General features: G+C 47.3%; 7 protein-coding genes across 7 annotated transcripts; 3 read left to right on the forward strand and 4 right to left on the reverse strand.

Moving 5' to 3' along the window:
• Window positions 1–1,627: 1,627 nt before the first annotated feature.
• On the forward strand, window positions 1,628–2,518 carry LHYA1_G007243 (uncharacterized protein; the record flags this gene model as incomplete). Its single annotated transcript, XM_031152173.1, has 2 exons — window positions 1,628–2,102; window positions 2,154–2,518. 2 exons carry the CDS (start codon window positions 1,628–1,630, stop codon window positions 2,516–2,518), a joined length of 840 nt encoding a protein of 279 aa, XP_031003256.1.
• A 2,966-nt stretch (window positions 2,519–5,484) lies between these two features.
• Window positions 5,485–7,355, forward strand: LHYA1_G007244 (uncharacterized protein; the record flags this gene model as incomplete). Its single annotated transcript, XM_031152174.1, has 4 exons — window positions 5,485–5,863; window positions 5,915–6,527; window positions 6,581–6,872; window positions 6,936–7,355. The coding sequence occupies 4 exons, from the start codon at window positions 5,485–5,487 to the stop codon at window positions 7,353–7,355; spliced, it is 1,704 nt and encodes a 567-aa protein (XP_031003263.1).
• Window positions 7,356–12,984: 5,629 nt separating this feature from the next.
• CFL1_0 (Ferric/cupric reductase transmembrane component) lies at window positions 12,985–14,158 on the reverse strand (the record flags this gene model as incomplete). The annotated part of the gene is made up of 4 exons (XM_031152175.1): window positions 12,985–13,216; window positions 13,270–13,608; window positions 13,655–13,695; window positions 13,742–14,158. 4 exons carry the CDS (start codon window positions 14,156–14,158, stop codon window positions 12,985–12,987), a joined length of 1,029 nt encoding a protein of 342 aa, XP_031003262.1.
• An 852-nt stretch (window positions 14,159–15,010) lies between these two features.
• On the reverse strand, window positions 15,011–16,513 carry ERG1 (Squalene monooxygenase; the record flags this gene model as incomplete). The annotated part of the gene is made up of 2 exons (XM_031152176.1): window positions 15,011–16,239; window positions 16,285–16,513. 2 exons carry the CDS (start codon window positions 16,511–16,513, stop codon window positions 15,011–15,013), a joined length of 1,458 nt encoding a protein of 485 aa, XP_031003261.1.
• Window positions 16,514–17,243: 730 nt separating this feature from the next.
• On the forward strand, window positions 17,244–18,208 carry ERG25 (Methylsterol monooxygenase; the record flags this gene model as incomplete). The annotated part of the gene is made up of 2 exons (XM_031152177.1): window positions 17,244–17,357; window positions 17,414–18,208. The coding sequence occupies 2 exons, from the start codon at window positions 17,244–17,246 to the stop codon at window positions 18,206–18,208; spliced, it is 909 nt and encodes a 302-aa protein (XP_031003260.1).
• A 318-nt stretch (window positions 18,209–18,526) lies between these two features.
• LHYA1_G007248 (putative pterin-4-alpha-carbinolamine dehydratase) lies at window positions 18,527–19,332 on the reverse strand (the record flags this gene model as incomplete). The annotated part of the gene is made up of 3 exons (XM_031152178.1): window positions 18,527–18,739; window positions 18,898–18,960; window positions 19,081–19,332. Coding segments are annotated over 3 exons (528 nt in total), but the record flags the coding sequence as incomplete, so codon positions are not given.
• Window positions 19,333–20,471: 1,139 nt separating this feature from the next.
• On the reverse strand, window positions 20,472–21,287 carry alaXL (Alanyl-tRNA editing protein AlaX-L; the record flags this gene model as incomplete). The annotated part of the gene is made up of 1 exon (XM_031152179.1): window positions 20,472–21,287. The coding sequence occupies one exon, from the start codon at window positions 21,285–21,287 to the stop codon at window positions 20,472–20,474; it is 816 nt and encodes a 271-aa protein (XP_031003254.1).
• Between the last annotated feature and the right edge of the window lie 412 nt (window positions 21,288–21,699).

The following is a 21,699-nucleotide window of genomic DNA, read 5'->3' on the forward strand; positions in this document are numbered from 1 at the left end:
GGTTCGCTCTCTAGCCGCATGTACTATAATAGAGACATGCATTTCTTTTGGTGATACAATACGGTTACGAAGTGCCGGAGCATATGTGGTTCCGAAATCTGACCTCATACTTACCAAGCAGAAGCCAGATTTGAGATAGGGACCGCAATCATCAAGCTTCTGATAGAATCAGTCTAGACTCTAGATCCCGAAAGCTTGTTATCTTACTAGGTTCCGAAGATAATACTGCATTATCATGCCCATGATACCGTCGACCGAAGCTGTATTGAGGGATCCCCAAGGCTCGTCATCGAATAAAGAAGTGATTTGGTATCAGCAGAGTGCACAAGAAACCCACTGCTTATCCTGATAAATAGGGCTGTGGATTTCATACTCGCAGGGTTCGTTTCGAATTCTTGTCACACTTTGCTTGCTGGTGTGCCCTGAAATAGAATACGAAGGGGTCCAAGTAGCGAATCTGATAGTTGTCCTCCCAACATGCCACCATCCGCATTCCGCGATCCGTACTCCGTAAATCCTGGCCACCTTGATATCCAACACTGTGGGTGGCCTCAGCTTGGTGAGATTCTTGATGCTCCGCTTCAACACAAAACGATTCGCTGCTTATTCTAACCTTGACGGAATTCTTCATCCATGCACATGCAGACCATCGAGTACTGTATTGGAACCATTGGAATCTGGAAACCCACGATTCTCTGCGATTCCGAGTCTACGACGCCGGCGTGGACCGTCCAAATGTGCGGCTTGAGCTACACGGGTGACGGCATCCCAAGAATAGACGGAAGGTTTGTTGAATTAGGCTATCTCACCATCGCTGCACTGCTACATGAGAAGGACATGGGCTGTATGCGGTAAATCCCAGTGACCATTTCCGAGCAACTTACGGAGGTAGAGTAGGCAGCTGAAAGGCGAATTCTAGCCCCACGCGGCTGACATGTGGTTGGGACTTGGGAGCCGTTGTGTGCGTGGGGTTAAGGGTAGTCTTGCTTGCAGAAGGTGCCTTGTCTTTTTTGAGCCCAGCGCGAAGCACCTCGTATCTCTCAAATCCATATCAAATTCCTTCACCCTTATTAATCCTGAACCAGACATTTCTCCTTTAAAAGCATCCTCAGTCCCCAGCATACTGTTCCTCCAGTTCTTACTTATCCTTCGAGACGAATTCTGCCTAGGAACATACTCTCTCTATCAACTATAACCTCAATTTTAGGGTTTTCGATAGTTTGGCCCCGCCTCTCCGATAGTTAGGTTGTCGGTAAGACTTTCTACGCCGTTGGCAACTAGAGTCGAATCTAGGAAAGACCGTTGAGGCCTAATCGTTTAACGTCTCGTGGAAGTCTATTTCTAAGACGGGCCGGGTCTACCGCAAACGTGGCGGCGGGTGGACGTTTGTCTAGCCCTATTATTCCGATCTGATCAAAAGCTAGAACCGACCCTTTCCAGGAAAACAGGCAATTCTTACATACCCCGCGTTCGAAAGCAGCAAAACGGCTACGCCTTCTGTAAAGTCAATCTATTAGTACAACATTGACATCGATAAATAAGTTGGCTGTCCCAGTCCCAACTCTTTCGTTCTCTCAACCCAAGTTCTCCATTCACCCCAACCCAATTCTACATCCCATCAACCAAAATGTCGGTATTTTCAAAGATCTCGCTTTCGAGGAAGGCCGCGAAGGAGCACAAAGCCAAGGTCGCAGAGAAGGACAAGGACGTCAAGGTGCCATACAAACATGTACCAACACACGCAGCCGTTGATGCCCTAAACGGTGCCCCAGCAACATGGAGAAACGAGGATCGTCCCAAGATCAAGGAACAGCACAAGCGGAGGAGTCATATGCCAAGCACCCGGGCAACAAGTTCTCTCTCAATAGCAACCACCTCTCATCTTAATTCTGCCGGGCCTAGCACTGGACCTGCTCCTTTGCCACGAAGTGGCAGTTACAACAATTACAACCCGGCATGGTTTGATCGAGGCGTGGATAGTTATACTACGCATGAGCCTGTCCAAAAGAGATACAAGCCATCTAGAGGTCACTCATATCACGATCCCGGCGTTGGACCCAGTGCTGGACCTTCTCCTCTGGCTTCGAATATGCACAGCGAAGGTATGAATTTTCTATATTGAATTCACAGACCACCCACTAACAGAACTGCAGATGTCACCCCCGCTCTCTCGTCTGGCAACAGTGACACTTCCGACTCTTCCGACAACCTCGAAATTTCAGTTGGACCCAACCGAAACTACCATATCCCCCAGCGGCCTGACAGCATTCGGACCGGCTCGCACTCCCAAAGTACAAACCGCATGTCGCTACCACAAGGCACTGTCTTCCCCGAGAAAGATATATTTTCACGATTGCACACAAGTACCACACGAAAACTCGGCGAAGCGCCCTTATATGACAGCCCCCCGATTGTGACAAACCCCCCCACGGCGGCAGTGAGCCCGGTTGAACAGACATCGAAGAAGTCAAGATGGAGCCTTCTAGGGAAAAAACCCAACGCCAATACCGTAGCATGATTTCAGTAAATTCGACAGACACGTTCCACGGAACCTCACTATGTACCTCGTTATGAGCATGTGAGGCGGGATGGTGCAGATGCACGACATCCCGCTGTAGAATATTGGACTAGCAGGATCTCGAAGCATCTTTGACTTCCATTTCCCATGGGTCATCCAATTTTCTCGCGAACCTGCATATCTCTGCATGTCCAGATGGTACACGTGTAGCGCACAGAAATATTCAGCGCATCCACCTTACAAGATATATTCTGGTTTCACGAACTACACACATATATTTCCTTGTCGTATTTTCTTTTTCATCTGGATGAAGTTTGTCTAACGGCGTTTGGATTTAAACGGTATGCTACATGTTTCTGGAAGCGGGTTAGCCATGCCACCACCACGATGATTCTTTCACGAGCCGAACGTTACACTGCCTCTACTATGCGTCTCAATAGGGTATCTCTCCGAGGATCATTCTAGTGGACGGTAGAGTGTGCACGCTCCTTGTACTTGTTTTAATGACTTTGGGAATTTTGCAACGGAGTTATCTAGAAACGCGTCTGGGCTAGAGGAACAAGCGATGGGGATGGATGACATGGCGCACGCGGTGATAATTGCTTTAGAAGACGCTGGATAACTATTTTCACAACATGAAATGAATGACTTCTCAAGAGACTCTTCTTCTTCCTCAGAACCACCATTCGAGTAGTGATGTTCCAAGCTTGGCCAACTGCAACATGAGATGAGACATCCCTTTCTTCCACTTATGCTTAATTACTTTTCTTGCGCAATCTCACAACATAAGATACTGTTGGAAGTTCTGGGGTACAGTACAGTAACGAAGCGGTGCGGTGCGGTGCAGTCACCCGCCGATGCACCACCAGTCCAGTGCTCCTCCGTACAACCCCATAATCTCGTCTCGTCTCGTCTCAACAAAGAGGCTTGCTTCATCTAGTCCATACAGTACTTACTACTTTATCCCTATCAAAACCATAAATCTCATGTGAGTCTTACTTAATTCCAGACTCCCCTCCCCTACATCGCTTATCGTAATAAACTACGGAGTATTCGCAAACCAATCAATCCTACTTCGTACGAGCATCGAATAAAGCGCCGCTAGCCAGCCAGCCAGCTACTGCCAATAAATAAATAAACGGAAATGTAAAAGTATAGTAAGGTAAGGTGAGATAGTAATCTTACCTATGGTAAGCAACAAAACGCGGGAGTTTCGTGCGTGTCGACTACAGTACAGCACTTTAGTATGACTTTATGACTTTATGACTGACTGACTTGCAGAACGTGGCCGTGTGGTTGGCGTGGTGTTTTTCTCTTATAATAGACGAATGATAGATAGGCGTTTGACTTTCGCATGTGGTTCTCATGTGGCTTCCAATCGACCGACCTAAAGGTACCGAGTAACAATAAGCGGGCGGGCAGCGGGCGGGCGAGCTTGGAACTTTGGTCTCGCACTGTCGGGCTGGATTATATACTGTGGATGGGACGTGGGTGCGCCTGGAACTAAACATTGGGTTGGAAACTCGTGGGGCGGCGTTTTTTTTGTAAGGCTTTGGGTTGTTCTACTGATTATTGTAAGGCGTGGAATTTTGCTTTTCGCTCCCTTTTGGTCGTCGCTTTTGCTGATTATATTCTGGAGAGGGTGGGTTAGTTAGATGTAGAGGGAGGGATGTTTATCATGCACGGGTTGGTATAGAATCGACCTGTTTGCATGGAACTATTGAGGTGTTTCAGTTTCAAGTGGCTTGATGCCTGGCTTTCTTGGAGAGGAGTTGAATGCGGAAGGTAGGCAGGTAGGTGGAGGGGTAATCGTGTGGAGAGTGCTAATCCAGGTATTTCCCCACTTCCTCTAGGAGCGTTACTATTTGAACTTTTACACGATGCAAAGTTTGATAGCTGACTACGTATGCACCTAAGCAAGACTGTAAGGCCAATGGCATGCGTGCGTATGAGATGGGATGGGTGAAGGGGCACGTGTTCTGTGTTGGAGTGGAGTGCAGTGCCATGGGTCGTGAGAACCCCCCAATGACAGCCCTGAAAGCGCTGTGCGATGGCAACATCGTATCCCTAATGACGAGCCTAGGCTTCAAACCACTCAAGTTCTCAGGAAGGGAAGAGAAAGAGAAAGAGAAAGAAAAAGAAAAGAGAGAATCTGCTTCAAAAGGTATGTATTTGTATTTCCTGCTGATCATCTGGGTTTGTGCTGTACAGAATCATGTCTTGAAAGCGGGATATTGCCGGCGGACCGTTATAATATGGTTTCGGTAGGCGGCGTTGATCAACGACCTCGAAAGCACATCAGATTCCCTCATTTCATCACAAACGCCACCATTGAATGGCAGAGTTAAACGAGCCTCCTTGTTGCCTTTGGTAACGTGAGGCTTGCGATCCTGGCAAACACTGCACCCGAATATACGGCACAGCTTGACCTATGTGTCGTGATTGCTGTTTTTGGCAGGTCAACCCAATGACCAGCACGTTTGGATCTCCTCTTATCTGAGTTTTGAGGTGGTTTTGCTCCCAGCTGCGATAGTTCTATAGCTGTATTCTGCAAGTGTCAGTACTCGAGTGAGGAACTGTGGAAGTACACCGCATACCGCCGTGCAGAGGAAATCTGCTGGGTGTTCTACAGCTCTCTACGCCAAATGCCCATAGTCGCTCTGTTGCATTCATTATATTGGGGGTACTGTCTTCTCTGATTCTGTCTATGCAAATCAGGTAACTTAAAGGATCAAAGACGTTGGTTCTAAAATTTGTTGCCGTCTCACATCACGTGAGCGATGCTGCTCTTCAGGCATCGAGCACGTCAATTCCAGGCGTCCAATAGAAACTAATGTGTCAGAAAAAGAAACGCCCGTTGCACGCCCGAATCTGAACTTGGAATTTCTTTCTTTCAAGTATCATAAAAGGCCCAGCCTAACCACCCACCGACTTACCGTGGCAAATGTTCATCCACGTACAAATTCATGAAATTCATGAACGGCCACGCATTGGTGATGAATCCCAGCGGGCCAACTCCTAGAATATACTCCCTCTTAGGGGAAGTTATCAAGCAACCGGATGATGACGGAGAAGAGACAGATGAGCGTGATGCTGACGGTTGTGATGTCTGCGATGAGTACGACGACGAGTTATTCTTTTGCCAGGCTTGTAAGTGGAAGTTTTGCGGTGGTTGTTGGAGAGCACAGGCTGTACATAAACCGAAAAGAAAAGCATCACAGCCTGCTGAGCACGTCAAAATTCCCCTTTCCGTCGTGAGGCTAGTCCAGCCGGCCTTTTCAAATCCACCGGACGACAAAAGTCTTGAGAAATGGTTGGCTGCCGAAGAAGACGCGGCATGGTTTGGTAGGTGACTTGAGATTTGAAATATAGCTATAGGCTAATTCAGTGTAATAGGGGTAGGGAAGTCCGTGAAAGACAGCCCACTTTACTTCCACGATTATGGGAGATATTCTGGCCTTATGGCAGCCACGAATGCTTATTTGAAGTCTCACGAGCGAACCAGCTCAGTGTACGAAGAGATATATGATGATTTCCCATTCCCGAATCCTCGAGCCCCCAGTCTTGTTTCATTTGTTGGTCAGACTGGTGCTGGAAAGAGTACACTCATCAAGCTTCTGATCCAGATCAAAGATTCTGCAGAAGGACTCAATTTCCATCGCCCGGTAGCGGGATTGCCTGGAAAAGATGTCCCTACTTCAGAAGACGTCCACCTGTACCTGGATCCAGGTTCCTCTCTATCCACTAATCCGATCCTGTATGCAGATTGCGAGGGTATCGATGGTGGGGCAAGAGAGCCCATGGCAACTACATTTCGGCACAAGCGCGACGAGTCCGAAACCGAGGGGGACAATAGAGAGACCGTTTCAAATCAGATTTCGTCCAAACGAGAGCTTCACTGGGCTAAATCCCCACTAGAACGGACACGGCAATTCGTCGTTGCTAAATTTTACCCGCGCCTGCTATTTACATTCTCTGATGTTGTCATTTTTGTCCATAGAAATCCGAGGTATCTACCATCTCCTTTGGTAGTACGTCGAAACTGTACTTATACGATTCTAGGACAATTGAAAGCGTTCTGGAGAAGCTCATTGAGTGGGCGACCGATGCGTTAGAGGCATCATACAATCACCCTATCCTCCCTTATGCAGTCATAGTTTTGAATAGTACCCCCGCAAATATTCAACAAAGCTTGTGGGATGTTGATGTTGCGACAGAAGCGCTCCTTGACTCCTTGTCCAAAACTCTGAACCGGAATGTTGTCTTCGCTGAGTATGCAAAATCTTGGAAAGCACGAGGCCGAATTCTCGAGAATGTCGAGGATCTAATGATGTGCTATTATAGCTCTGTTAGGGTATGTAGTTGCTGTTCAGCTTGATTCTTTGACAATGATCAACTAATCAGACATGCGTCCCAGGTCGTTCACCTCCCAGTCGACACAGAACCTAAGCTAGTCCTCGACCAAGCTCAGAAGCTCTACACGGAAATTACATTTGGATGTAAAGTTGCCAGGGAGAGAAAATCCGAGTTACGAATGCTACTTGACGAAGACAGCTTGCAGCACTATCTTCAGCATGCTTTCGATCATTATTCCCGGACTCTTGAAATTCCCTTTGACTTTGTGCAAGCATCTTTTCTGTTCAATCCCATTCCAGCGAATTTTGGAGGCAGTATTCTGAAACTGGCAATCGCCTTGAAAGATCAACAGAAAACGCCAGACGCTCGAGCTATATTCGAGAGGTTGAGTCGTTTAGTCGCATCCTGCATTCTCTTAGATGCTGCACGACACAGAATTCTAGGTACGTCAAACAGAAGACCTATAGCGGCAGAGGTATAGCTGACTGAAAGTAGGAATTGCGAATCACATATTTCCACAATATATAAAGCACCTGGACTATGCACTTAGCACTTTTTGCGACCGGCATTGGCCCTGCGAGTTCGTTATCCGTACTCAACCAGATCACATCACGTATGATCTCAGCACGTACAAATACCAGAATGATTTGAAATTCAACACTTTTTTCTACCGCTGTGCGAATATGCGATGCGGGCATGGATCTAAAGGGCATCAACTTTCAGATGGCCGAATCTTGTCCCGAGGAAACTATACATCAAAATTCACGTTTGAAAATAATAGGGACAAATTTCATGCCCGTGTATATTATATTCTAGGCGAATTTCTCAGTCAGCTACCGGGTAACGACAAACAGGTTCTACAACTGGCCGCGGCAACTTCCTTGCATCGTCTCAACATGCAGGATTTCTTACACGAATCCGGCAAAGAGAACAAGTTTATCAACCTCAGTGATCACACGGTTTGCTGGTGTTGTCTCTTTGAGCCTCCAGAGCATACTCTATCATGCGGTCATGTTTTATGTACATCCTGCGTCAGAGAGTATGGGCAGATATTCAGCCGGACGATGGTGGAGATCCATCAATGCCCCCTCGAACCGAATGAAACAAGCAAACCACAATCGATATACTTCAAACCAGAGGCTGCGGGTATTCGAATACTGGTACTAGACGAGTACGTATAAATTTTCTGCAAGGCCTGAGACATTACTAATTTGTGCAGTGGCGGAATCAGGGGTCTTATCCAATTAGAAATTCTTCACCTATTGGAAAAGGAGTTCAACTTTAGAATTCCTGTCAGATTCTTCTTTGACCTAGTCATCGGAAACGGGTGAACATGTATCTCAGACAAACGACCGCACTGCGACTAATGAAAGATGATAGGTCTGGTAGCATACCTGCTCTCGCGATTTTTGCCAGTAACTGGACGATAAATGAATGCGAGGAAAGCTTTTCGATAATATGCAAACAAGGCTTTGTCGGAGATAGTCTTCATAGATTTCGAAACTTTCACCGACGTCTAGGAAGGTCATCTAAATCCAAATACGGCTCAGCCAACCTCGAAAAGGCTCTTAAAGAGGCGTTCTCGGAATCTCAGCCATTGTTTGGGGGGTCAAATGCTGGTAAACTTGGGACTCATACGAAAGTTGCTGTTTCTGCTATCTCGTCCAACGGCAAGACTACCCTATTCCCCAATTACAATCGACGGAGTCTACCATATCGTAAGTTTCTCAAGTAGAATTATCCGCACGGATTTGGATGCTAATTTGATCTTATCTAGCCGCACACAGGTTATTTAGACCAGAGAACACACAGAATGAAATCAGACTTTGGGAAGCGTGAGTTCGCTATCCATTTTGTACAGACCCGACTGATCAAACTTTAGTGCGCGCGCCTCAATGTCAAACCAGCTCTTCTTCAACCCTTTTAACCACAAGTCTTCGAATGAAGTGTATTCGCACGAAAACTCTAACGTCAGCAACCCAATCATTATGGCCGACACAGAATACAAAGCAATCTGGCGTGATGCACCCTCTAGTTATCCTGACTTACTATTATGGATCGGCACTGGGACAGCTGACAAAACAATTCTACCATCTGACAGACCTAGCAGCAGGAACCCGAGTGTGAAGTCCAGAAAAGATATTCTGAGGGTGAAGCAGAAACAGCATCACTCACAATCGGCTGAGGAACGCCACGAGAAGATCTGGGACGACTACCTCAATAGTCTACCCGTGGATGCCCCAACTAGTAATTTCACACACTTGAATGTAAAAGTGCCAGAAGTACCAGCTTCGAACGATATTGACAGTCTCGACTTCTTCCATAATATGGCGCGGAAATGCATCGATGAGAGTGAGATACGCGGATTGGCCTCTCGGATATTTGCCACATTTTTCTACTTTGATGGCGAGATTGAGGAAACACCTAACAAGGAACTGTTCTTGAAGGGTACGTTTACCAAACTCGTCAAGTGTGTGACACTGACATTCTTCCTCGTGCAGGAGAAATTCTCTGCCGTCTATCAGATTACACACCAGAGGTCCGGGAGATTGGAATCTTGCTGCAAGACGGTCAATTCGGCAGTCCTGGCTTTTTAATCCAAGAGCAAACCAAGGAGCTCAGATATTTCGGTCTAACTTCAGAAATCGTCGACAACATGATCTTCAACCTCCATTTCCAAATGCCGGGGATCAAATTTCGTATATCTTGCAAGGCGCCCATAATCAACATGAAGATCCGCTTCGAGAAGAGCGATGATTATTCCATTAGCGGCTTTCCACGGACCTTCAAAGAAGACCAAAGTCAAGCTCAAGCAAAAAGTACGTTCTCTTTCTTCAATCCAGCTAACCTGCCCAGCGCGATCGACCAGCCAGTTTGCTTATTGGCTAATTATACTAACTACCCATGAGAAAAATCCCGCGGCGACGATTCCGACGACACAGCAACGATCCACCGGCGCCCGCAATGGATCCCACCAGACCGCAACCGCTACTCCTTCGACTCGAGCTCCTCGATCCGCAGTATCGGCGCGCGCCCCCAATCCTCAGTCATAGGCGGCTCTTCTTCCACTGTGTCTTCGCCCCGCGAACTAGAAGCAATGGTCAAAGCCCCAGCAGTATACGAGCTCTACGCCCCGGAAGTGCGACACCCCTCAAGCGTGATACGGGTTCAGCGGTTGGAGAGCGAACGAGATAGCAGGGATGAAGATCTGCTGCCGTTGGAGGCGGATGTGGAAGTGGAAGTGGAGAATCGACATGCACGGCTGGACGACCAGCATATGGATCTGAGGAATCGATTCAAGGGGCTGCAGACTGATGAGGTGGGTGTGGATCCTGATTTGCGGGATTCAACGCTACAGGAGTTTCCGCTTCCGCCGCTCAGTCCCCCACTTAGTTCGAGGGATCCGGACTTAGTTCTAGTCGGATGAGTACGCTGAGGGAGAAGAATTGGAGTAGGGGCTTTAGGAATGTATAGCTTGGCTGTTCTCTCTATATCTGGAGTTGAGATCGAGGTGACGGATTACTATTCGTTTTATGAGATTGTTATTTTAGGCCTAGATATGATATATATAAGGTTAGAAAGAGACGCGAGAGCTTGCACGCCAGTATCAATCAATAGAGGCGAATGTAATAAGCAACGGATTAAAATATACGGTGTAAAGAGGTTGAAACACCGCTTACATCTTTTGAGCTATTTAATAAGAAGGCAAGCACATAAGAACCAAAAAATCCACATACTCAGATCGAAGCGAATCCACCAAAACACAACTCCAATTAACCCCGTTACTTCTTTAAAGCATGTCGAAATACCGGCCTGTCCTACTGTCAAAACCAGCGAGGATAAACAACAACATCTATCAATAAGCCTATACATCCCCCCACCTCTCAAACAGCCGTCAAATCCCAATAACTCTACCCATAGTCCCACACTTCTGGCCCGCCACATAGTATAACCTCACCCCCCCCCCCCTAAACTAAATTATATCTCTTGTATTGAATCTATGGCAAGGTAGACACCATCAATCACACCTAGTGCTACCAAGACCAAGACCTAGACCGAGCCAGTTGCAGAGTGTGCGAGATCATGCGATCAATCTAATAGGGCCGCGCCGATGGCGATCTTAGAACCCCAGCTTGAGAAACGCTCAACGTGATGAGCCCAGGGTGAGTTTTAACCAGCACAAAGACACCTTGTATCTATCTGCACGCCATATAAGCGGCGGGGAGGACTTTTAGAACATGTCTTTCGCTCCCGCAGGACTGAGTTTAGGAACTAATCGCTTTTGGGCAGCCTTAGCGAGAAAAGGGGCTGTGAGTATGAGGTAGGGAAAGAAGACGGCCTTGAGTAGGTAGGTAATAACATGGCTACTTGTATCGTAGAGGGGAGGGGAGTATAACATGCGGCTCTGATCTATGGCTATGAGGTCCCATGGGATTCAAAGGAATGCGAAGATCTCGCATGCATGTAAGCAGCAGCAGGCTATAAAGCTGTAAGGTAATCTCTGCAAAGACCAGAGTAGGTTTCTTTGCAACTGTACTCCTGCTTACTTCTTCTATGGCAGAATGTTGAAAGGTAGGCTTTCTCTCTTACATATAGGATTACAGAGTATATATATATATCTAAATAGCTAATCCATTCTCATGGCGAGGGTACTTATGTTTATCTAGTATCTACTGCAGTAGATGAAAACAAATCGTTGGAAAACCTCCAGATCAAGGACACTGCACTTTTCAACCATAAAACCTTTCAGTCTTTTAACTTACCATGTAAATCCAACATCCAAGAATTCAACACTAGCCCCCCCTTTAACAGCCCCTTGCACAATCCTCCTCCCCTCATCCGCCATCCCCGGCGGTCCACAGACAACCACAGCTGTCCTCGTGCCCTCTTCAGTCGCCTGCCCAATGACCTGTTCCAAATCCGGGCGTTGCCCATAATGATACTTTATGCTCTCACTCCTAGGCCCGATTTCATTATCACTAGCATTTCCACTTCCACTTCCACTTGCAACCTCTTTATCAGCAGTCCGTTCAAGTACTTTCTCATCCAGCTGCCCCCAAACCTGCGCCTCGGCACTCGTGACGAAAATCTCAATCTCGATCTCGATCTTACAACCCGTTGTATTTGTAATGGTCGAAAGCTCCCTTTGCACAATCTCGCGAACCAAAGCCTCTTCCCTCGCCGCCCACAAAAACCGAATCTTCTTCCCCACATCACGACCCACACCCACAATCATATTTGGATTCGCATTCTCATTCTCGGAGATGTAGAGAAAACTTTTCAGATAACTAATCGTGGCACTAACGCCACTCCCGCCAGCAACGAGGAGAATGATATTGTAGTCCTGTAGTTTAACACCCTTGCCTTCATACGGCCCTTCGACGATAAGTCTCGGATGACTCTTCTGCATCAAGCGCGCGGTGAACTTGCCCTGCGGTCTGATGTAGAAACACATTGTGCGCTCATCCCTCACGACAGCGGTGAAGGGGTGGTTTTCCCAGCCGCGGAACTGGAAAGGCTGGTAGAGGAAGAAGTGGCTGTTTGGGTGCTTTTTGGAAAGACGTTTGGCCGGGAGGGTGATGGTGAGGATTAGGAGGTTGGCGGCGGCGTGGTATTCGGTGGTGGAGTGGGTCGTGGAGGGGGTGGGCAATGCGAGGGAGATGTTGAGGTGCAGTTGGCGGAGGAGGCGGAGGAGGCGGTCGAAGCACCAGATTGCGACGATGGGGTAGAGGTAGGGCTCGTATTCGCCACTGAAGATTTTTGTGTGACTGTTGTAAGGGATGGGTTAGGGAGAGGATTGGGAGACGAGAAGGGGCGTGTCAAAGGTTAATGTAAGACTTACAAGAAAAGACCAATGAGTGTTACCAGTGCGAGGACGATATGGAGAACTAAAAAGAGCTCGTAGGACTTTTGGCGGAGGAAAGATGAGGAGAAGACGAGCATGAGAGACATTGTTATTAGGGACTACTGTGGTCAGTTTCTAAAAGTGCGAAGGGGATGGGGAACGTACGACGGCGCCCATGTACCAGTATTGATCCTTCCAATCATCCCAATATCCAAGATCTTCCCAAACATTAGCATCAATGCTGTAACTTTAGGGTACGAGGCCTTTAACCTGCGAGTTCTTCAACAGTATAAGCAACAGCATGAACAATCGCCTGCACAGTAGCCACGATCCCAATATGCCGATGGAAGATGTTGAATGTAGGGAAGTCCCAGCCTGTAGCCCAGAGGAAGATATTGTTTCGTCCGGCAAATATCCACATTACAGGTAAATTCGCATAGGAGAGTATGCCAGTTCGGTCTGCGACGTAGCGCCAGCCTTGGCTGTAGTCGTTGTAGCTAGCAAGAGAGATGGTGTAAGAAGATTTTGGTGGGAAAAGGGGGTAACATACTAGAAGTTGGGAAAGAAGACATCATATGAGACGGCACAGATGACGATGGACCAGATATAGTAGGCTATGACTATCAGCGTCACAATACGAGTGGGCATTGTGAAGCCGAAGACATGGCGCTGGTGGCGTGTTCCAATGGCAGGTGGGAGAATCAGGTTGGCTTGGAACCAGCGATAGGTCTTTGAAAATACGATGGAGTGACTGCGTGGAGCAGACTGTTCTTCGATGGTGCGTTGGTGGTCGAAAGCTTTGCTACTGCGCATGGAAAGGAGGACGTTGACGAGACGGTTGATGATACCGATGAATAGGATGCAGCCCCAGAAGCCATATACACCCCATCTGAAACTAAGTTAGAATGGTGACTACAAGAGGAATAGGTACTAACCCATATTTCTTGTGAATCTTCACAGAATCATTAAACACGACCTACTCGCAATTAGTAACAAGCCTTACAATGTCCGCATGCACTTACAATTGTTCTTTTCCCGGTATCATACAGCGCCTCCGAGATGAGGACAGAAGTATTCCACACGTGCGTGGTATCAAGCCTATCAACAAAGTCGACCACCGGAAGAGCAGCAATAGCATCATCAGTAAGATTGGGTAGAATTGTCGCGTAAGGCACAAGAAGATCATATCCCACTTCGGTACAGTAGACCTGTGCCCACTCTTCCCCAGCAGATATCTGTTCCTCGGTGATGCAATAAACTTTAGCTGCTGCCCACATAGAAAACAAACTCAGGTTGTTTTGGCATAGGCTTTGGAAGGGGGTTACCGCTTCAGCAAAGACGAACGTCGAAAGTGCTTCCTCGATGCCATTGAGACAGTCTGAAGGGACGGCTGCGGTAAAGGAGGAGAAATAAGTGAGAAATATAAGTATGAAATACATCTTTGTTGGAGACACACCTGTGAAGATCTTATCGAAAGGTGTTTCTGGCAGAGTGTGGGGAAGGGGATAGCCAGCATATTGTACTTTTCCGGGCCATCTTTGACAGCCACTGACCAACTCATTAAAAATAATGTGGAGGGTCTGGTGGACTGTAAAATGTACGAGATGGGACAATAAAAGCGAAGACGCATTCGCTCAGTCATGCAATACTCCACTGAGGAAGCTTGTATGCCATCAAGTATGCTTGGGAGGATTCTGGGCTTATAAACATCGTATAAGGAGGAAAAACCTATGCATATTGAGTGGGGTGCGCCGTGATAGTTACATTGAGGACGAATAGTGGACATTAGCGCCATCTGATAATGGATTAGACTTCGCACTAAGCCTTTAGTTCGATCTGATAAAGTGCTGAAAGTCTGGCCACCTAGTTCAGCGAATTCAGCGAATTCGCCGCAGGATGGGTAAAATTTTGACTCTCCACCTAGACTTCGAAGCTATCGCGATAGCTGTTATGTAAGAGCTCCACACTTCGTCTTGGTGCTTCCCGTTGCCAAGTCACAAGCAAACAAACAGACCCATATCGGCCAATGCCGGAAGACTAGAGAAACACTGAAGCAAAAAAGCACAAGATATTGAACAAAGATCAAGAAAAGTTGCAATTGCAACTATGAATGGGTATTATGATTATATTGAAGGCATGTCGACCGAGTAAAACCCTGTAGGCTCAATCAAACCCATCTCGCAACGCCAATCCCATGCTCCTAGTTATCATACCAACGAACAGTCTGCCCACCAAAAAGCAATATGTAATCTTACAGATTATCCCACTCTAAGCCGCTCCAACCTATATTACTAGCTCCGCAGCTCGCTGAAAATGAATGGGAAAATCACAATACAGGCCTTCCAGAAGATGAGAAGACTCTTTTCTACTGCGAGTGGGAACTTCCAGAAACCGAGAATTGATCCCATAGTATCTTTCATGACGATCCATACTGAAAGAAGGGCCACTGCAAAGAAATGATAGAAGAGCACAATTGGTTGTCTGATGATGCCGGCGAGTAGACCGGATGGACCATCGATGCAATTGCCTCCTCTTTGGAAGTAGGAGAAACATCCCTTCTGTAAAGCCTTGAGCTGTTTATCGTTTGCGGCGAACAGGCTGTATAAGGCTTGTGCCAGGATGTTAATGATGGAGGAGAGACCTTTGCGCTTCCAATGGAACTCCTTCATTGCTGCTTGGACCTTTGCTGTGTTGCTCAGATCTGGGATGCGTTCGGGAGACAAAAGATTTGCCAGTAGGACAACGTCATTGAATACAACTGTCATTCCGCCTCCAGTCAAAGGATGTCGCATATTCATTGCATCTCCTAAGACCACCACACCTTTCTCTACTTGCGTACTAGGCGGCAGCCAGCTGTTTGGCATACTGGGTGGAATTTTCCCGTCCGCGAGGGCGGCTTCAAAGCAAGGCTGGACTTGCTTGGGTAATGAGGGAAGTACAACATTTCTGATATGAGCGCGAACGCCACCAACAGCCACGGCTGCTGATGGTGTATTCTCAGGTATATCGACAAGGGCTCGAGTTTCGTGTGTGCCGATTTGGTAAAGTAGGACAGGTGAACCATCGCCGAGTACGACAGTGCCATGATTTGGAGCTGGCATAGGGCAATCTATCAATTCTAGGGCGTAAAACTTGCTCTTGACAATAGGTGTTTTTCCAATGTACTGTTTTCGAAACTTCGATGCATAGCCGTCCGCGATGAGCGTGAGGTGTCCAAAGTAGTAATCATTCTCCTTCTTTCCAGTTTCAGGGTTCAAAGTCTTCGTTTGTACTCCAAGCACTTGTGCAGAATGCTGACTCGTGATTGTGCCGGTTGCTTCTGTCTCGACGATTGTAATATTTGGCTGGCTGGCGCATGCTTTGCGCAATTGGGAGATAAATCGACCATGGTGAAAGGCCCTTCCCTCCGGTCGCGTGCTCTTCTCGTTCTTAGAATCCTTGAAACCTCCCTGTGCTGCCGCGCCCGCATTGGCAGGATACGGAATTGAGACTGGATTCCCGTAGTATATAACCTCATATCCTACGACTCTCACCGAGTCAATTTCTTCCAGACAATCCGACAGACCTAGTTTCTCCAACGCAGAAACACCCCCGGGCTGTAGTAGTTCGCCAACTATCCGATCCGGTTGTTTTAACGATCGTTCGAGGAGGATTACACTGCGGCCTTGTTTTGCCAGCGCAAACGCCGCAGCACAACCAAAAACGCCAGCACCAACTATGACTACATCTGCCTCATGATGTAGACGTCTGCGCTGTTCATTGGATGCTTCGAGGGTAATCGTAGACGTGGACATGGTTATGGAGGTGGAGGTGGCGATGGAGTGGAGGTGAAGATCAAGGCGTAGGCACAAATTGGAGGGGAAATCGGAAGTTTTTAGCGTATTATTATTGTTGTAAAGGTGAACAAGCAGGTCGAAGTAAAGGTTGCTATCGGATCATCTCAAGGTGAAAAGAACGTATTAATGAGCTGACAGGTACAAACAATGAACTGACAAGTGACCCGAGGCGGTCGTTTATTAGCAGAAATTATAATTGCGAGGTGATTCCCGTGGCGTGGTACGACATTCCCCTGAAATCGGACAATTAATCCTGACCAACGCACGTGAAAGCCGTTATAATTTGGAGGGAAGATGATGAGTCTCAGCAGCAGTTTTGTGAGAAATCGATAAGGGGGAGCATCAGGAGATATACATCATTGCAAGGGTATATTGTCATACATAATTGCATTTCGTCTTTATTTATTCTTTCCTACCTGACCCTGTACCTTACAGATGTTGATGTTTGTAAATTTCTTTATTGCACCCTTGTAGAATACGTTATTCAGGAACTAATCCCTAATTGGGCACTAGCGCTGGTCTCTACCCAACCGGCATCTCAGTTTCCGACCCCTTGATTGTGGTGTGTGATATTCATTGGCGCTAAATAAAAGACCGGAATGACCCTGACCAGCATTTCTTCCTCATCCCCAACAACTCTCTCTCTTTTTCCGACTCCCTCTGCTACACACCTGCGCACCTCTGCCCGATGGACATCATGTCGAACTCTACGCTGTTAACAGCCCCCGACACCTACATAGGTATCTACAACGAGCTGTCCAAGTATAATGTTCACTTGAACATCTTTGAGCGATTGTGGGCCGTACGTATCACCATCAACCGCCATATGATTGAGATGTCTACTAACCCACCGTCCAGAGTTGGTATGCCTACATGCAAAACGATGTCCTCGCGACCGGAATCCTCAGTTTCGTCATGCACGAAGCCGTCTATTTTGGCCGCAGCATTCCCTGGATTATAATCGATGCCATACCCTACTTCAACAAATACAAGATTCAGGGGCAAAAGATCCCAACCGCTAGAGAACAATGGGCATGCACGAAGCTCGTCCTCCTCAGTCATTTCACCGTCGAATTACCTCAGATCTGGCTGTTCCACCCAATGGCCAAGGCCTGTGGCATGGACACCGGCGTCCCTTTCCCAGCATGGACCACTATGGCTCTTCAAATCGCAATATTCTTCGTCATAGAGGATACATGGCATTACTGGGCGCACCGCCTCTTTCACTGGGGTCCTCTCTACAAGAACGTTCACAAGATCCACCACCAATACTCGGCTCCGTTTGGTCTTGCCGCTGAATACGCCTCTCCTATTGAGACCATGGTCCTCGGCGCAGGCACAGTCGTAGTCCCAATTGTCTGGGCCCTCTGCACCAAGAACTTTCACGTCTTGACCATGTACCTCTGGATCACCTGCCGTCTGTTTCAAGCCATCGATGCACACAGTGGCTACGAATTCCCTTGGAGCTTGCACCACTTCTTGCCGTTCTGGGCCGGTGCTGAGCATCATGATGTTCACCACGAGAAGTTCATCGGCAATTATGCGAGTAGCTTCAGATGGTGGGATTATATCATGGACACCGAGTCTGGACCAGAGGCCGCTAAGGCGAGACGTGAGAAGGCGCAGAAGAAAGCGGCTAAGAAGGCCCAGTAAATGGAGCAGATAAGAGAGAGCTTGTACATATGGGTGGCACGGCAGTGTACACAGGCATTAAGGGATCATAATCAGCGGATGCTCGGCCATAGAGGGCCTCGGAGAGTGGGGTAAACGGAGACATATAATCCGTGGGTATTAGATGCTAGAACCACACGGCGTTGTTGGAGTCAAGAGGCTCCTTAGATTATTATACAAAGGCCGTCGTTTTCTGACGGCGGCCAACCTAATTAATTAGATTGCGATACACTACCTACTGCCTTCCTTTACCCTTGACCATGACTGAGCCAGTCAGTTCCCAACTAGCAAACCTCAAACCTTCTTAGGCACACAACAATCCCCCGCCTCCACCCCAACCCTATCTACTAACTCCCTCCCTACCTCGCTCTCCTCCAGCACATCCACACCCACATCCTCAACCTCACCACACTTCCCCGCAATCTCATCACAATACCTAGCCATCAATACATCTTTCTCGCTCAGCCCCGGTGGAGAATGAGTCGTCCAGCGTATAAACGTTGTGTTATATACCTATTACGCATGCATTAATACACATACATATATAAAACCCCCCCTTCTCTTCCGCTGTTTCCGGATCCCTTTCTCCTCAAAAGAGAAGAAGAAAAAGGGCGGGCATCATGGATGAGTAAGTGACGTGACTCGACTTGACTTCACTTGGCTTGACTTACATTCGACCACTCGGGATGATGTTTCTGTACCACGCATTCCGACGCTACTGTATCCATGAATTCCTAAATTTACCATGTCACATCAGCCTCAGCCTCAACCGCGTGGAAATCACGGAACATGTTATCGTATATCAAATACTAGATATGAAAAAACACGAAGAAAAAGGAGGACAGAAAACCCACCCAACATTTCTTGAACCCCCTAAAGCGTACACGCCTCTCAATCCCCCTCCCATTCTCAACCAGCCTCCATTTCCCATTCGGTTTTAGGAGGGTAGAGAGCTCCTGCGTTCCTTGGAATTGGGAGTATGTTGATGAGAAGATTGGCTGGATGGGTGTGGGAATAGCAGAGGTGCTTGAAATTGACATTGACGTTGACATTTTGGATTTGGGTTTTAGGAAGGACTTGAGAGGGAGGGGTGATGAGAGGCGCATCTCTTTGCGCGGTTATGAGAGCGAATGGGAGAGTGAGGAAGAGGGAATGGGATTATTGGATGAGGAAGACGAGTGATTAGTACCTAGGTAGTTGGGGGGTTTTTTGATTGGGTAACCTAGGTGGGGCGATGATATCAACTCTCCTCTCCTGTCCCCTCTCCTCCCCTCCTCTTTTTAGAATACATTTCTTCTATTAATAAATATGCCAGAATCATTAATGTTTATCATTTACGACACGCTTGCTTACTTGTAAGTTGTAACTTTGAAGAGAGATGCATTCCTTTTGGCCGTTAAATTAACAACCGTTCAGAGCAAGAGCGAATCTAATATTTGAAGATGATGAAATATTCTTTCGAATAGAGCATTGCATTTAGCGAGCTATTCTAAATATTCCTAATTTCGCTTTTGTTTTTGTTTTTTGCCTTGTATTATAGTATTCCTATCTTTAGATGCAGGTTTAATTTCATCCCTTACTATATAGTATATATACTCTTGCGATTTCTGTTAAGAAAGGCATCCTATCCACCAGACTCGCGTTCTATCTGCATTAATAGGCAGGCTTATAATACATAAAGAGGAGTTTTTTACAATTAACCAGATGTATTTTGGATGGTACCTAACTGATCTTGTGAGAACTTCCAGTAGAGAGTGTTCATAGTTTCCCTCTTTCTCTTCTCTCCTCTTGAATTGCTATTGCACTATGATTTACTTTTTCTCGACGACACTAATATGTCTGCCTAATTATTCTTCTAGCCTGACGTATTCTAGCATATTCATTCATTCATTCATTCACTAAAAATCGAACTTTATGTATCATCCACTATATTGATATGCCAGCAAGTGAAGTTAGTTGATAGGATGCGTTAATTAATCAGACTTCGATTCATTGTCTCTGATTTTCTAACGCTTTCAGTTCACAGTAAGGAGCAAGGCATATCGATAGCTATATCGTGTAGGATTCGACAACCAGCGATTGGGAAGGTGAGTTGATGCCTGGAGAAACGTGAGTAAGTCTTGAGTGATCAATCAAAGAGTGGATAGATGTCCCAATGCCTGCCTCACCACCCTACAATGTACTTTGTCCAAAACACTCTGTATGAGCCAAACAGCCGAGTAAAGCTAGAGCCAACTCTGATCTCTCAATTCACAGCATAACTAACCCTCGACGTCCCCTTACTCCTCGAGATCTTCTTCACCTTAGTCTCCCCACACAAATCCGTAGTCTCAACATGCGTCCCCCCACACGGATAAACCTCCGCCCCCACAATATTCACAACCCGAAACTTCTCCCCCGGCGGCGCCAGACTCCGATCAGGAATCAGCCTCTCCAATCCATGCTTCTTGAAATCCTCCTCGTCCCACCACCCAATCTCAACCGGCATTCTCGCCTTCACATACTCATCTACCTTGTCCTGAATAGGTCCCTTCCACTTGCCCTCAATAACGCCTTGGAATTCACACGACGCTGCGTCAGGGAAATGCGACGCTTTCAGCTCGTCGAAGCCGGGGACTTCCGCCTCGAGAAGATGCCGTACCGCGGCGCCGAGCACGTGGCCCGCGGTGTGGAGCCGCGAGTACAAGAGCCGTTTCTCGACATCGATAGCCTGGTCTACTATTTCACCCTCTTCAAACAGACTGGTCCCAGGGGAGGTAAAGCGGCCAAAATGCAAGACCTGCCCGTCACGCACAGCATCCATGCGGACGGCTGCCACAGCAAAAGACGAGTTGGATTGACCATTCATGGTGCCGACATCCGAAGGCTGGCCGCCGCCTTGGGAATGGAAGATTGTTTTGTCGGTGACGATTACATGGTCTTCGTGGGTGCCGGATTTGAAGAGCTGGCGGTTGGCTTCTTCGAGAGCGGCGAAAGGGCGGATGGAGGTCACGATTGCCTTGAGGGTGTGGAGGCTCGAATTGTGCTGGAAAGCCAGGTAGGTGCGAGCGGATGAGGCCATAACCACTCAATTTACCTCGGAAACAGGTGTCGTGATATGTATTGCAATTCCCAAAGAAGGAAATAGGAGAGTTACGCGACTTTCTCCTTTAATAAGCTACAGTACTTCGGCTGACTAAGCAGCTGCGCCCTTTCCGCCCTGGGATTGACTTGCGAAACAACCAATCTGATGACTAGACCGTCTTTCGAGGGAATGAGCTCTTGGAACTTCAAGAACCCCGTTTAAAATAAGGCTTGCATGGCCAGGAGGTTATGTGGGTAGGGGGGAGAGTTTGGAAAATACAGGTAGAGGCGACTGCTTATACAACTAAAGAATTGCGAACAACTCCCTCTCATATGCGAAAGAAATTCGACATTGAATTGTCCATCGCTATATAAAGAGTCATGAGAGTATTAGCTTTTGTTGCGCATCG

The sequence above is a fragment of the Lachnellula hyalina genome (genome assembly GCF_007821495.1).
Source record: "Lachnellula hyalina strain CBS 185.66 chromosome Unknown contig00129, whole genome shotgun sequence".
NCBI lineage: Eukaryota > Fungi > Ascomycota > Leotiomycetes > Helotiales > Lachnaceae > Lachnellula > Lachnellula hyalina.